At 45.9% G+C, this 16,342-nt stretch overlaps 1 protein-coding gene across 5 annotated transcripts in view; it reads right to left on the bottom strand.

Moving 5' to 3' along the window:
- Positions 1-325: 325 nt before the first annotated feature.
- NGF (nerve growth factor) overlaps positions 326-16,342 on the bottom strand; it is a 55,958-nt gene continuing 39,941 nt past the window's right edge. For 4 of the 5 annotated variants that reach the window (XM_043459928.1, XM_043459939.1, XM_043459932.1 and 1 more), the window contains exons 2-3: positions 9,075-9,198; positions 326-1,219 (exon numbers count right to left, since the gene is read on the bottom strand). In XM_043459928.1, the coding sequence (XP_043315863.1) occupies positions 482-1,207 (726 nt within the window). In that variant the 5' untranslated portion in view covers positions 1,208-1,219; positions 9,075-9,198 and the 3' untranslated portion in view covers positions 326-481. The remainder of the gene's footprint in view (positions 1,220-9,074; positions 9,199-16,342) is intronic. The other variant, XM_043459922.1, reaches the window with a different exon arrangement.

Genomic DNA, 16,342 nt, shown 5'->3' with positions numbered 1-16,342 from the left:
AAAGAGGATGGTGTCCCAGGTGGCGCAGTGGTAAAGATCTGCCTGCGATGGAGGCAATACAGGAGACGGGGTTTCAATTCCTGGGTGGGGAAGATCCCCTCGAGGAGGGCATAGCCACTCACTCCAGTATTCCTGCCTGGGAAATCCCATGGACAGAGGATCCTGGTGGGCTACAGTCCATGGGGTCACAAAGAGTCAGACACGACTGAGCACACACACTGAGAGAAAGCCAGGGGGTACTGCGGACCCTCTTTCCTGCAGCCTCTGAACCACGACTTGCGGGTGATCACCCTGGGCAGAATGACTGGAGGGCCAGCACACAAGCTGCTTCCAAAAATTTAATAAATAATGATTTTTTAAAACTGTATAAACTATAAATTACCATGCAGTCCTTATAATTTAAAATAATTTACAGGTTGAGGTAGGGCGGGGCGCAGGAGAGTGTAGAGGGGAGCAGGGAGGGGTTGGGGGCTGCTGCAGATCAGGCTCTCCGCCCAGTCTTCCTGCTGAGCACGCACACGCAGGCCGTGTCGATCCGGATGAACCGCCAGGCGGCCTGCTTGTCGTCCATGGTCAGCGCCTTGACGAAGGTGTGGGTCGTGGTACAGTACGAGTTCCAGTGCTTCGCGTCGATGCCTCGGCACCCGCCGTCCACGGGGTTGGGGTCCCGGCACTTGGTCTCAAAAAAGTACTGTTTGAACACACTGTTGTTGATGTTCACCTCTCCCAGCACCATCACCTCCTTGCCCTTGATGTCCGTGGCGGTTGTCTTGTCCCCCACCCACACGCTGACGCTGTCGCACACCGAGAACTCCCCCCGGTGAAAGACGGGGTGGGATGACGACCGCTTGCTCCTGTGAGTCCTGTTGAAGGAGGCGGCCCCGCCCGCTTCCAAGTCCAGATCCTGAGTGTCTGCGGCCACAGGTGGGGGGTGCGCGCTGAACAGTACGCGAGGTGAACGCAGTCGCCGCTTCTTAAAAAGCTTGGGGTCCACAGTGATGTTGTGGGTCTGCCCTGCCACCCTGGCGGCTATCGGCCCAGCCGGGGCGCTGTGGGCTCTGCGGAGGACTGTGTCAAGGGAATGCTGAAGTTTAATCCAGTGGGCTTGAGGGATGGCGTGTCCAGCTGGGACATTGCTCTCCGTGTGCGGTGCTGCCTGTATGCCGATCAAAAGAGCTGTGATCAGAGTGTAGAACAACATGGACATTACGCTATGCACCTGGAATGAAACAGAAATGAGGATTATTCCATGGGGTGCTGAGTGTTGGATGAGGGTGGTTTCTGGATCCTTCAGGGTTGACCTCCCAAGAGGATGACAAGGAGGCTTCCCCTGGTAGCAAAGCGCAAGGTGACCCTGGCATTTCAAACTGGGACCCTTCTGAGAGTGAAAGGTGATGCTATAACTAGGATCCTGTTCCACTATGATGACAGGCTTAAACAGGGCTGGCTCAGACAACCTGGGTTTCTGGGTACCTCATCTAAAAGGGGTGGGCTTTTCCAGGAAGGGATGGACAGAGTCCCAGAAATTCTGCCTAGTGGTGTGGTATGAACTTGGTAGCGCTGCTTAAAGAATCGTTTGAGTTCTCCATCTGCCAGTGAGGCAGTCACCATGGGCAGGTGGTGTGTGTGTAGCAGAATGGCTTGGGGAGGGTGAGTCTGACACCTCTCCCAGCGCTGTGCCCTGCCCAATGGTTTGAATCCCCTGGGAAGGCAGTGGGAAGGGCTGCTGGGGATTTGTTTTGAAGCCTCAGCCTTGAACCCACCCTCTGCAGGCAGGAGCACCAGGTCAGCTCTGAGATTTGATGATTGAAAATCCACAAACATGCCAATCCATGTCTGGCAAAAAAAAAAAAAAAAGTATACAGCTCTGGGATGTCTGAGCCAGCCTGGTTATTCAGCCAGCGGTGCATGCCTGTAGACATGATATTGATAATGTTTTCTCTTTTCATGAGTGATGTTTTTCAGCTTTTCAAATGCATTCACTTCACGTTTCTTGTTAGCTTGTGACTTATGTTAGGATTTATCATCTCCCTTTCATATGCAAGGAAAGTGATCCACAGAAATGAACTAACAGGCTGACAGTTACAAAAACTGGACCAGAAATAGAATCCAAACCTGACCTCTTACTAAGCCAGTCTACCGTTCCATCCTTCCTTCCTCCTCTACTTTCTCTTTCATTCTTAAGTGTGTCTTTTCAAAAATTATTTAATTAAGTGAGAATAGACCAAATAGTGTAAATCATCTGTCCCCACTAGCGGTACAGGCCCCTCTTGAGCTCATGCCAGATGGGACCCTGCACTTAACTGTACAGACTTGCCTACCACTAACCACCCTCAGGGCAACCTGCTGTGAAACTAGCTCCGTTCTTGAGCTCACATTTGATGAGCTCCTACACACACTTGCAGATGTGTATCAGATGTCACCTCCTCTGGGAAGCTTCCCCAGATCTTCCTGGTAGGGTTAGAGGCACCCCCTAGACAGGGTATTAAACTTCCAATGCAGTCCCTCCCCATCTCTCTCCCCCAGGTCATTCTGCTCTCTGCCCACTCTTCTAGCCTGGTATGAATACCATCTCTTCCTTGAGACCTTCTCAGATCACCCAACCAATAGCCATCTCTCCCCATTCTCAACTTCAGAAGTGTGTGTCTTCTTTTCTACTAAATCAGTGTAATGAAAAGAACTCTGCACTGGATCTAGGGTTAGGAAAACTCATTTGGATTCCTAGTCCTGCTACTTGTTAGCAGAAGAAAGCCACTTAATCTTTTCTGAGCTCTGATTTCCTCAGTGATAAAAAGCAGGCAATAAACACTATTTCAGGGCTTTTCTAGTGGCTCAGCAGTAAAGAATCCACCCGCAGTGCAGGAAACATGGGTCCACGGGTTTGATATCTGGGTCAAGAAGATCCCCAGGAGGAGGAAATGGCAACCCACTCCAGTATTCTTGCCTGGAAAAATTCCACGGACAGAGGAGCCTGACGGGCTTACAGTCCATGGGGTCGCAAAGAGTTGGACACGATTTACCAACTAAACCACTACAAACACTATTTCACAGGGCTGTTGTTAGGATTAAATAGGTGCTCATAAACCTATTTAATTCTGAGTCATTCCAATGTTCTGTGATCAAGACTTTGTTTTCCTCAATTATATTGCTGCTAATTCATTCTTGGAGCACACTTCATCCACATCTTTTCATAGCACATAGTCTTACTTCTGTCAGGCTTCTTTTCAAGCCTAATGATTTGAGACTATCTCCCCATTAGCTGTGTGCAAGGTCCTGGAGGGCAGAGCCTGTCTCATCCACCTGCATGGCTAGTGGATGAGGTTTAATAGATATACTTTTTTGATGTCATGAGAGGCACTGAAAATGAGAAAAATACAATCACAGGGTGTTCTTGCTGGGGGGCTCCTCATCTGTTCTCTGTAATTGATTATTGTTAAACTAATTTTCAACTGTGTAAGTCTTAGAAAAATGATATAAATGTATGTGATTGTCTGGGGTGGGGGTGGGGGCGGTTATTGTCTGTTCATGATCGTCTCTGGCTGCTGACCAATTTTGTAGCATTTCAGCAAATTCATTTCAATGTTCTTAAGTGTTTACATTTACATGTCTGTTCTTTGAATTCTCCTTGGAATTGGTCATAACATCTTACTGGTTCTCTCACCAGTTAATTTAATTGAATAAAAGTTGATACTTGTTCATGAAAAAATAAACAAAAACGTTTTTTCTACCCCTTTTTGCTCTAGTGGTTTATGCTTAACCCTATTACCTCTCTTTGTGTTGTGAATCATGGTTTACTTGTCTGTTTCCCTCAGAGCACTTTGGAAGTGGTGCCATCTGAGTTTACTGGGGCCATGCGCAGTGCCTGGCATGTAGAAGGTCCTCAAACTCTACAAGGAGAGTGGGTGAGAGAGTGAATGGGGATGTCCGCAGCAGCTCACCATCTGCCTTCTTTCCACCATGACGCCTGTTTTCTTTTGGATGCTGTGCATATGACCACATGTTGCATTCCTAATCTGTTTTAAAGCAATGCATTCTTCTTCTCGGTAATGTGCTTCTCTTCAGCTGCTAGACAGCTCTTTGGTGAGATACCAAGAATAAAACCACCAAATTCTTTTCTCTTTGGTTACTTCAAAAAATGTTTGTGTTTTCTCCAGTTCTCCAGCCAGCCATGCAGAGGAGGTAGTGACACATCTGGCTTTTTGACCGTCACTGGTTCTGCAGGCTAATGGTCTTACAGACAAATATCCAGCTGATTAGTCAGTTAGCTGCTAATTCAAGGCTTTGGCTTTTGCTCCCTTTCTTGTTTCATTTCTTTCTGCTTCTCAGAAACATTATCTCTCATCAAGTAGATGAAGGGAGAAGAAATGAAATGGAAATTTATCCCTTTATATCCATATTAGTAACACTTAAGAGATAGGGAAATGAAAAGACTACAATATAGTCATCAAATGTATTTGATGTAATAAGGGACATACCGCTCCCTATTTCCCATTACCAGAGGCTCCCACCTCATTCTACAGTCTCCCCTTTGCTGAGCTCATCCTCTTCTACAGTCAACTGAGATATCTGTGCAGTTGATGCCCATGCCAGGATCTCTGGTCTAATTCCTCCCTTGAAAGCCAGTTCTGAACTTCCAGTTTCATGATAGGCAACTCCCCACAGGTGTCAACATTTTAAAAAACCAAGCTGTCCAAAACAAGAACCTTCATTCTCATAGTCCCCACTAGGACCACCATCCTCTCCTTTCTCCTCTTTATTCAGAAGCAGCTGCCCCATTTTGGGCCACTTGATGATTTATGAAAGTAGTTTCACAGATACTATCTCTTGTGAGCCTCTCTTCCCGTCCTCCTAAACACGTTTCTCTGCATCTCTATTTTCTATTCCTGGAACCACCATTTGCTTTGTTTGCCAGCTCCAAGCCTCAGCTCCTCACTGGACTCTGCTTTTTCCTCTCTGCCTTTCATGCAGCCCTTTTTGTCTGTTTTAGCGTCACCTTTTGAAACTGTGCTTTTTGTCCTCACCTCTATGTTTCTGGTTCAGGTCATGCAACAGTCTCCCAACTTATGTCCTGGTTGCCTACCATGCCTGGTTGCTCCATTTAACTTCCTAAAGCACTACTCTGATCACATCACCATGCTCAGAAGATCCAGAGGTGAGCAGTTGTCTAGGGAGCCACTAGGACTGCTCAGCCTGGCAGATAGACCCTGCCTTCCATCTACTCCCTCCACATAGTTAGCATTCCTGGCAAACAGATCTCCTCACAGGATGTGCTGGCTCGGTGCTTCCCCACCGCTGCCCTCAGTTCAGACTCTTCTGTGCCAGGCATGCTCCCCTTTACCCCTCCCCGCCACCAACCAGTGCCTTTTCTGCTCCCCACCTCTGCTGGTCAGAGTCCTTCCTGCTGGCTATAACAGTCAACTTAAATGCCACGTCCATTGAGGAGATTTTCCAGTTTTCAGAGGGATCAACTTTCTTCCTTCTCCATAAAGGAGAAGCCTTTCCTTAAAATTCTCTTACAGCATTGTATTCTACTCTTATCCTCCCTCCCAAAGGGCAAAATCCCTGGAGGCAGAAATGCGTCCTGTTCGTGTTTTCCTATGCAGGTGACCTAACCCTCACAAGGAGCTCCACCTCTTAAGAGTCTGAGTGTGAACAAGTCTCTTCCTTCTGTGTCCCTTAATTTCTCCATCTGTTTATGGTATCTTTCAACTCTGACCCTCTGAGTGTAAGCAATTATAAAGTTTTCTGCTCTGCCTAGAACGCTGCTGGTTCTACTCAACTGACTACACAGTTCTTAAAGTCTAACGCTGCTCCTCAATACACTGTCAAGGTAACCCATGGCTGTGGTGGTTTGTATCTGGTAAGTCATGTCCGACTCTTCTGCGACCCCATGGACTGTATCCTGCCGGGCTCCTGTGTCCATAAGATTTCCCAGGCAAGAATACTGGAGTGGGCTGGCCATTTCCTTCTATAGGGGATCTTCCCCACCCAGGGATCGAACTGCACCTTCTGCATTGGAAGGCGGATTCTTGACCATTCGGCCACCTGGGAAGCCCCTAACCTGTCTTCACTGAGGGTATTTGAACACAATGAAGATTTGCATCTTGAAGAGACTGCGTCATTGTTTCATTAAGATTTTAAAATGTCGCAAATATATCTCTCATTTGGGCCTTAGAGCAAAAGGATTTTTTTTTCCAAATTGACTTACTCCTAATAGTATGCCCCAATAATCTTCTTTAAAAAAAATGTTTTGTTTAAAAAATAATGAGTAGATAAGAAAGAAAAGAAAAAATCAGTACGTATTTTGTTCTAGTGATTTGAAGTACAAGGCGCAGTTCACAAAAGAATATTCTCTCCTTGGTTGATGTGAACCAGGGAGGAGTTTTATTTATTTACTTTTAAAAACAACCTTTGAAGCCTTACTTCTGAAGCAGTGACAGTCCTCACTGGGGTTTCACTAAGCAGAGACCTGTGAGTAGAATGATTACCTGGGGAAGATGCAATTAGGGGCTTGCAGGATGGAACATGTTCTGTTTAATGTGTGAATTTCTGTGTTTGTCCTGCTCCCATGAGAATGGAAGATAAATGACTAAGAGTGCAGGGACCTGCCGGGGGCCTTCTTCCATCTATTCAAGGGCCACCCAGCTTCCTTGCCCTCTCCTGGACTGGAGGTACATTCTGTGGTTTTCCAGTCATTCACATACTCCAGTAATAAGAGAAATTTCCTGCACCAGGTGAATGATTTCACATAGGTGTTCTCACCTGAGTAGTTGGTGAAGCGGCTGGGCAGAGCTAAGTAACTGGTCCATCTCTGTGGCCGGGACGACCAATGGCACTGGAAAGCCTGGTGAGCGTGCCTTTGGACATGCCTTGTAAGGGAGTGAGGGAATCCCTGTCTTGGCTGGAGGAGTGCTGAGAGGGAGCTGTTAGTGATTCTCAGACTAGCGATTATATTGGTGAACCAGGGTCACGGAATGCTAGCTGGAGAGGAAATCCCTGTGGCTGAGAAAATCGAGCCTCCTTCTCCATCTCATTCGCCACATTAGAGTGTGGGTCAGGAGTCATTTTGTGTTTTACACTTGGCCTCCACTCCAAATGTAAACTGACTGCTGTCTTCAGCTCTAAAGACTGGGACACAGTCGGTTGTTGGGGCCTGCGTGGAGTGAGAGAGGAATTCTAGGGCCCCTCAGCTTCCCAGGGAGAAATCCCTGAGGCTGCCGCAGTGAAAGGCACTGACAGTATAAAATCCAGCTCCTCTGCTAGCGTCTCCCAGGCTGAATTTATTATGGGGAAGCATGAACTGGAAGGCACGTCAGAGCTGATCAAGTCCAGAGGTTCAGTGCATTAGAATCTGTGTTGATTTTAGCCCCTGGAAGGCTTATTAAACTACAGACTGGAGGGCCCATCCCCAGAGTCTCTGATTCAGTAGGTTTGGTGTGGGGCCCCAAAACTTGCATTTCCCACAGTTTTTCTTGGAAGAAAAGCTATGACAAACCTAAACAGAATATTAAAAAGCAGAGGTATCACTTTGCTGACAGAGGTCCATATAGTCAAAGCTATGGTTTTTCCAGTATTCATGCATGGAGGTGAGAACTGGACCATAAAGAAGGCTGAGTACTGAATAATTGATGCTTATGAATTGTGGTGCTGGAGAAGAATCTTGAGAGTCCCTTGGACACAAAGAGATCAAACCAGTCAATTCTAAAGGAAATCGACCCTGAATATTTATTGGAAGGACTGTTGCTAAAGCTAAAACTCCAATACTTTGGCCACCTGATGCAAAGAGCTGACTCATTGGAAAAGACTCTGATGCTGGGGAAGATTGAGGGGAAGAGGAGAAGGGATGGCAGAGGATGAGATGGTTAAATGGTATCAATGATTCAACGGACATGAGTTTGAGCAAACTCCTGGAGATAGTGAAGGACAAGGAAGCCTGGCATGCTACAGTTCATGGGGTTGCAAAGAGTTGGACACGACTTAGTGACTTAACAACAACATCCTGTCCAATCCTTGAATCTTAGGGAGGAGAGAAATGGACCTCGGAGAGGCACGGTGACCTGGGGTTATGCAGCTAGTGAGTGGCAGGCTCTGCATGTGGGCACTTGGCACTGCTCTGCCTCAGCTGTTCTGGAGGTGAGAGGGCTGAGGCTGCACACACACTAACTGATGGGTCCTGGGCTGCATTTATTCAGCCTCCAAAATAAAAATGAAAATTCCGTTCAGCAGGTTGTAAGTTTTACCTTCCTGAAGCCATAAATCCAGATACCAGGGAGGAATTAGATGCTTAGTTATTTTATCTGGTTTATCAGGTTTTCTCAACATCATGCAGGCTTCATCCAAAAGCACTTAAAATGCCCATAACAGAAGTTTGCAGTCAGAAGCCACTAGCAGGTACGGGCACCTGTGGATTTGTCGTCTACTTCAGGGCAGAATGGAAACAGAATCTACTTGTCTGAATGCTTAAAGACATCTTAAAATGAATGAGAACAGATCATAATTACATCTTATCAGGTTATTGGGCATAATTGTCTCATTACCCAGCACGACAAATCTGGCAAGTGGGTCTTATTCTTCCCATTTTATAGAGAAGGAAGCTGAGACACAGTAAGAGTAAATAACTTGACCACAGGCAGAAGCCTGGTGGAAGTGGACCTTACCCTTGTTTCCAGACTTGGAGCTCTCCCTACCCTCCACTCCACAGGCAAGGGCATGAAGAGTGATCAGGGACCTTCAGTCTCTTAAGATCACTTGTTCAGACAGATCAAGAGCTGTGTGGAGGGTCTGACTGGTGCTGTCTGTCTACTGGAGGTCCTCTGTTCTGATTCTGTAGACAAGGGTGGCTCACTCTCTAATCATATCCCTGAAAACTGTGGGACCAGCCTGAAAGCAAGAGTGACATCCTCTCCAGACAAGCTAGGAGGGCCACATGTGGGGCATCACTAGGAGCCACCCGGGCTCCTTCTGATTGACAGCTGGCACCAAAGTCCCATCCTCAGCCACAGGCCTTTTTCCAGCTAGCCCGGCATTTCTAGAACTAGCAACCTTGGTGAGGCAGATGCCCTGCGGGTACTTACCTTAGTGTGGCCAGGACAGAAAGCTGCTCCCTTGGAAAAGCCGTTATTGGGCCCAGACGCTGAGCTGAGCTTGGGTCCAGCATGCCATCCAGCCCCTTGGACTGCACGACCCCGGGCCAGGACTCTGTGGGAGGAGAGAGCTGGCATTAGATGGGTGCTTCAGTGCATTGTCTAGCAGATGGGTAGCTGTGCCTCAAGCAAGAGGAGAAACCTCATTTTCCTGAGTGCTGGGACTCTGCCAGCATCAGAGCCAAAGAAGCCAGAGCTCAGCTACTGAAATTACCAGGGGCCTGACCTTGCCCAGACTTGGGGCAGCACCCACGTCTCAGTCTGGTGCCAGAGCTCTTGGTATCTCCCTGGACACAGTCTATGGTTGATCTTATGCCCCATGTAGGTGCTTCTAGTCCCACATCAGAGTCCGGCTCTACCAGGTCCCTAACCCAGCATCAAAATGGAATCCTTCTGTACATTATACACACAGATATAGCATACCCAACTCTGGACCAGTATACCTAAGGTAAATTATTCAGAAGATAAAGGCCTGACAATGAAGAACAAACTGGTGCCTTGATGAAACTCCAGACCAAGTCATGGTGGAAAGCAAGACAACCTGACCACTTGACAGATAACAGAGAGCTCTTACAGAACAAGGAGGACAATCTCAGAGATCAAACTTTAGCAAAGACACATTTTAGGAATCAGGAGCTAGGGAGTTGCTACAATGAGAGAAAAAGTTCTACTCAGTTTTAGGTTGTAGTTCGTAGAAGCAATGGTAGGTTTCTATTCCCCCTTTACCTTTATAAACCTTGTATAAGTAGGCACTGCATTCATTCATTCAACACTATTTCCTGAGCACATACTTCTGCTATGTACAAAATACTGTCCTAGGTGCTAGGGACCCAGCAGTGAATAAGATCAACAAGGTCTATACTCCATGGAGTTTACAGTCTTATATAAATAAACATAACATCTTATATTCTCTACATGCCCTGCAGGTAAGCAGGATATGATGATAGAGGGTGATGGCAGGGTGTAGTGAGGGGCCACTGAAGACACGATGCTCAGTGGAAGTGGTCTCCCATCTCTGAAGAAATGATCTTCAAGTTGAGATCTGAAAGATGAGAAGGAATGGGGGAGACAGCATTTCAGGCAGAATGAATAGTAAGTGCAAAGGTCCTGGGGGGTAGAAACAAGTCAAAGATGCTAAGCATGTAGAAAGAGACCTAAGAAATGAATGGAGAGAGAGAAGAATGTAGTGAGCAACTGTGTGTGCAGGCGTGTAGTGAACAACTACAGTTTCACCCTATAGGCAATGGGAAGGGAGCAGAAGGCTTTGAGCTGGAGGGTGACATGAGAGTTTTTACAAATGAGTGAGTCAACTGTTAATGTCTACTGTAGAATTTTATTGTAGGTGGGGATACCTCCCCCCCAAAGAAGGTCCGAAATGACACCTATATCTTTCCTATCTAGATTATCTTTTCAAGTCCTCAACCCCTCTTTCCCAGCATGCCTTTTCCCAGTGTGGATCCCCTCCTCAGTCTTCCTGCAACACCCACTCTCAGCTTGTACTACCGAAGCAAAGGTCAGTGAAACCACCATGGCCCCCAAATCCCTGATCATGCAGAGGAGCTGGATGACAAGGTGGTAGAAAGGGCCTGGAGTGATTTTCCTGCTGCTGGAAATTGTGAAATTAAGGACTGGGATATTATCTTTTCTCTTTCTTACCCACTCTACTTAAAATATCCTTTTTCTTCAGAAGTACCAGAAATAGCTTCCAAACCTCAATTGGGGTTCAGGCCTAGAGATAAGCACTTACTCAAACACTAAAAAAAAGTTAGATTTTGTAGTAAAGACCTTGTTTACCCTGAATCAGGGTTGAACTGAGCACAGGACGGGGAGGACAGCAGGTCCTCCAGGAAGGAGGTGCGCATTCCGGGATCTGGTTCCATCGCTCATGGGAACAGGATCTGATGGATCAGGTCCACAAACCCTTCAACTGGGTGTTTGGCCAAATCTCACTCATCGCCAGACTGGAAACTGCAGAACTTTGTCCTGGCCCAAGTCGCCAAGTATCTTTAGGCATCTCTGATCTTTCTCCACAGATGAGGAACCAATAGGGATGCTAGCTAAGGTCCCTTCCAGCTCTGATCACCCATGATTCTATGGGCACTAATATTTCCAGCCTGCATCCATACTGAGCATCTAAGGAATGCTTTCCTTCCTGTCCATACACTGGGACTCATTTATTTCATTGATTAGACACTAAACTTGCAGGCACGGCACCAGCCACTGTGCTAGGTACTAGGGACACAAAGAAGAATGAGACATAAGCACAACGTCCAAGAGCAAAGAAGCTAGAGGTGAGGAAAGCAAATACCTGAACAGCATTTAAACACAATGTGCTAAGTATGATAGATAATTCTGACATGATGTGGGAAACATAGCAGAAGGAAGAATTAGTTTTATCTGGCCAGGTCATAGGGGAAGTAACATCTGAGCAGGGTTCTTAAGGATAAATAGGGGTGCAAAGGGAAGAAAGGAAGGAAAGCTATCGCAGAGCCCCAGAAGTTCCACATGGCTTAGGCGGGGGTGTTGGGGAGGGTGAGAAGAGTATGTGGTGGTCTTATGCAGCAATAGCAGGAACTTATGAGCTTGCAGAACTCACTGCTGTGGCCTATCTGCTGACTGTACCTTCCAATGTGACACAGCCCCTACTTTAATCTAGGGAACCATCCGGGAAGTAACAGTGACTCTCTCTGAAAACATTCTATGTATTCCACTATATGCCAGGGTGGCCTCCAATCAGGCTGATTTGAAGGGGAGGGATGGTCGATCTAAATCAAACATTCCACAGCTCCTAGGCAGAACCACCTTCTTGGGGCATGGGCTGTAGATCAACCACAATAGCCCCCTTTGCATGCCAGGGTTCCCTGCCAACCACATCTAGATGTCTGATTGCTATATTTGAGACCCTGTCTTGTATCTCCTTTGGTCTTGTCTTGTTCAGTGTAGGTACAGGTAGCTTGCTACTGGAGACAACAATTTCCTGCCCAGAATACTGAAATACTAAGTGATTGTCATAGATATTATTGTCATTGTTCTTAGTCTCATGCTAGTGAAGGTTGGGGCTCTAAAATTAAATCTGATTTAAATATTACCAATTTCTAATGCAATGATATTAGGAACAAACAGCCCCAAATGCGTATCTATTTTTAAAACCTTGTCTTTTCTCCTGCAGTAATCACTTAATCAGAGAGATTTTTCACTTTTATAAATGCATGGAAATAAATCCCAGCTCATCTCAGGACCAAGTTCTATTCCTTCTTCAGGGCATGAAGGAATACTACTGTAATCTGGTATTCCTTCTAGACCAGGACAATGCTGGGTCTCAGATATTTCTTCTAGACCAGGATAAGGCTGGGTCTCAGGCTTTAAAGCAGTGTTTCTCAAAGTGAGGTCTACCATAATACTAGCAATATCTCAGAATTTCTTAGAAATGTATATGCTTAGGCTCTACTATAGGCCTAGCCATGCTTAGTGAAACCCAGCAAATCTGAATTTTAACCCCTACTGCTGATACTGATGCATACCTAAGTTTGAGAAGCACTGTTTTGGAGGGTTCCACTCTGGACCCCCTCCAACTGCAACCTCCCCCTGGGGTGAGAGAGCCAGGGCTGAGAGTGACAACTCAGAATCAGAGTACTTCTGCAGGCTGCCTGCTTGACCATAACTTTCCACATCACAGTTCACATTATGTCTAGATCATGCCTCAGAACCCAAGATCAACCAGCCTTGAGTCAGCTGGAGCTAAGGGTTCTTCTGAAGACCCCCTGAAGTTGAGCATGTTTGTATGGCCCTCTCTGTTTACACTTGTCTCAGCCTCCCTTTCACTCTCATTAGGTCTCAATGACATTTTGGTCAGTTTTGAAATACAAGCTATATTTTGTAAAGCTTCCGTGGTGACCCCAAGGAAAAGTCAGGGCTGAGAATCATGGCTGCACAGGATGAATGGGAAACTTGACACTGGCTTTGATGAGCTAGCAATGAAGGAAAATGATCAAGAAATGAATATGTCTCAGAAAATATGAAGTGCAGGTATGGTCACACCATTGGCAACAAGAATGTGTGAGCATATAGCTCGCAGACTCTTGAGGGGATGTTGTCCCTGTCTCCCCTTCCCACACTCCATCCCCAGAATTATCTAGGTATAATTGACATTTGTGAATTTTGAAAGTTTTTTTTTTTTTAACTCTTTGCACACCACTTAAAATGTTCTTTGGTTTTGGAGCTATGATTAGCTTATTATCAAGTCCAAGGACTATTTGCTGACATTTTTAATTCCAAGCACTGGGGGATGCTTGACCGAAAAAACTTCTTAGACCATTCATCCCTCACAGGTGCTGGGACCCAATGGCTAGTCCTAAAACCAGCTTATATCACATCAAAATGCTAGAGTAGCTGGCGCGAGCTGCAGTCCCCCTCCCTCCTGGATTCCACCTGCTGGAGTTCTGTGAGCTGGGAAAACTCACCAGGGAGGCTGAGCAGCAAGAACATGTTGCTGAGGGCATAATAATAACTGTTGGTGCTCCTGCTGTGGTTTTCATTGCTGTAACTGTTCCCCCTAATGCTTCCCTCTCTCTATTAGTTCTCACTCTGAGTCTACACACAAAGAAAATCTGAAATCTTTTACATTGAAAGTCTCTTTTCCTAATTTTTAGCCTAATCAGACATTTTTTAGTATGGAATATGACTGTGAGGTTTGCTGACTGGGAGCTCTTTCTTTGGGGAAAAAAATTCAGTTTTGGCCGTTTTGAAATGATTTGACGTGTTTTAACTATTTAGTGGTTTTGGCACAACCAATAGGAAAATAGTGCATCTGGCAACAGGACTTAGGAAGATATTCAGGTTCAGCAAAACCGCTATTCTTTTTTTTGACTGAAAGTTTCAGTGCTGACAATTCTGAAGCGTCTTGCCACATTTCTCTAAAAGAGAAATAGTCCTATGGCTCTTTTGGAGATTCTCAGATAAATTATGAACTCTTCCTAGCAATTCCCCAGAGAGGCAGCTCAAGGAAGAAATCATCATGGTGCTGACCTTGGCGTTCAGAATCAATTAGCATTTGCTACAAATGTGTGTGGCCTTCTGGGGTGAGTGGTGGGACACAGTCATTGTATTTGGCCAACTGGATCTGTGAGCTGTGGATTCACAAACTATGCAATGTCAGTGCCATAGAGAGGTTTTCATAACCTGGGTAATCACAATGACACAAATGTGGTAGAAGGTAAGACATCTAAACACACAGCAGCCTTCCATAACAGGGCTGAAGCCAATACATTTTTGCAAGAATGTGCTACTAAATAACAGTCCTTGTAGTGGAGCCCATCAGCTTAGTAATACTAATGATATATCTATGATCTACATTTGAGTGCCAAAAACAATCCAATAGTTTTTCAGACTTTTCTGCAACCCTAAGAAAATATCTCCTCAATCCCAACTGGCTGATTCTTAAACCACACGAAAAAGATCCATTTCAGTTCTGTGCTGGGCTTTTCCTGGCTATTGTTTGCATACTTGGGACTAAGAGCAGACAGAAGTATTGGGGAAAAGGGGGAGCTCTAGGGTTGGTTGGAAACAAGGTTTACATCCAATAATATCAGTGCCTACCAAGGCCTCCAGCCTACTGTAGATCGAGATGACCTTCTGGGATGGAATACATGAATGAAAACAAAATGCTGCCAATGAGAGCTAACTGGGATCCAAGCGCTTTATTCCATTTGCTTTATCAGATTAAATATCCTCAGCTCTTCTTGAGCTGGCCTTTTCCTCTCAGTGTGTGGTACGTTTTCCAAGCAACAGGTCAAGCAATGGTACAATACGTAAGTGTATAATGCAGTTCAGATGTAACTTCAGAAATTAAGACCAGCTAAGCATCCACAGCCCTGAAAAAGACCTGGGAAAAATCTTGACTAAACAGACACACAGTGTTCCAGGGCTTTAAAAAAGGCAGACAATTCATCCTTCCCTGAACGAGGGATAAGGGACAAGCTGTGGGACTTGAATGTAAAAATCCCTGTAGAAGGCCACCCTTACTCGTTAGAGTCAATGAGATGTTGCTGTTGTTTAGTCGCTAAGTCATGTCTGACTCTTTTGTGACTCTATGGACTGTAGGCTGCCAGGCTCCTCTGTTCATGGGATTTCCCAGGCAAGAATACTTGAGTGGGTTTCCATTTCTTTATCCAGGGGATCTTTCTGACCCAGAAATTGAACCTGCATCTCCTGCGTTGGCAGAAGGGTTCTTTGCCATTGAGCCATCTGGCTATTTCTATTTGAGCAGCTGGACTTCAATTTCACTGCAAAAACTGTTGTGCCCCAAACACCCTGCTTCCAGGAAAACATGGATCACAGGCAGCCAGCACATTCTGGGGATACCGAGTCCCAGGGGCACATCAGATGCCATCCCACCCCATGCCCCCTCGAGGGAGTGAGTGACAGCTCCCTCGCTCTTCTGTGCTGACATTTCCTGGCTTGTCTGCTGACTTCACACTCAGAAAATCTGACTCAAGGCATGAAAGAGATAACGCAGCCCAGCTTTGCCCAGGCATGCAGCACATGCGAATCCTAGGTAACCTGAGGCTAAGATAAGAGCTGGAAATGAAAAATTTATTTCCATGTATGTGTTTGCCAGGAGGCTCTGGGCTGTTTTAGCTACTTCCTGTGTATGTCTTTAACAATCCCAGCCCCAACTGGGCACTTATTATACAGATCATATATGCTTGATGGGGACTGTCGGAATGTCAATGGGCTGGTTAACTATTGCTTGGTGGCTCAGCAGTGTTCAACTCTTTGCAACCCCGTGGGCTGTAGCCTGTGAGGCTCCTCTGTCCTTGAAATTTTCCAGGCAAGAATACTGGAGTGGGTTGCCATTTCTTTCTCCGAGGGATTTTCCCAACCCATGGATCAAACCCGTGTCTCCTGCACTGGTAAGATTCTTTACCATTAAGCCACCAGCGAATTCCTGGCTAACTGTAATAAGGGGCTGACAGGTATTAAAGCTCTCTTTAAGGAGTTTCATCTAGCTCCTTCATTTCCTCAGGAGGAAAGATCAGGGGAGATGAAAACTGCTGTCCCCCTAAAGTCACTTGATTCTAATACAATTATATTTCACAACACTCAGTCTTCTAGTGTTTTTTCTTTTAGGCCTTATTTGACCATGACATCATGAACAAAAGCAAAACCCTGCACTGAGGAAATTTACTCCAGAGCTAACA

Source organism: Cervus canadensis, chromosome 2 (assembly GCF_019320065.1).
Source record: "Cervus canadensis isolate Bull #8, Minnesota chromosome 2, ASM1932006v1, whole genome shotgun sequence".
NCBI classification, from domain to species: Eukaryota; Metazoa; Chordata; class Mammalia; order Artiodactyla; family Cervidae; genus Cervus; species Cervus canadensis.
This window is presented reverse-complemented; position numbering and strand designations above follow the sequence as displayed.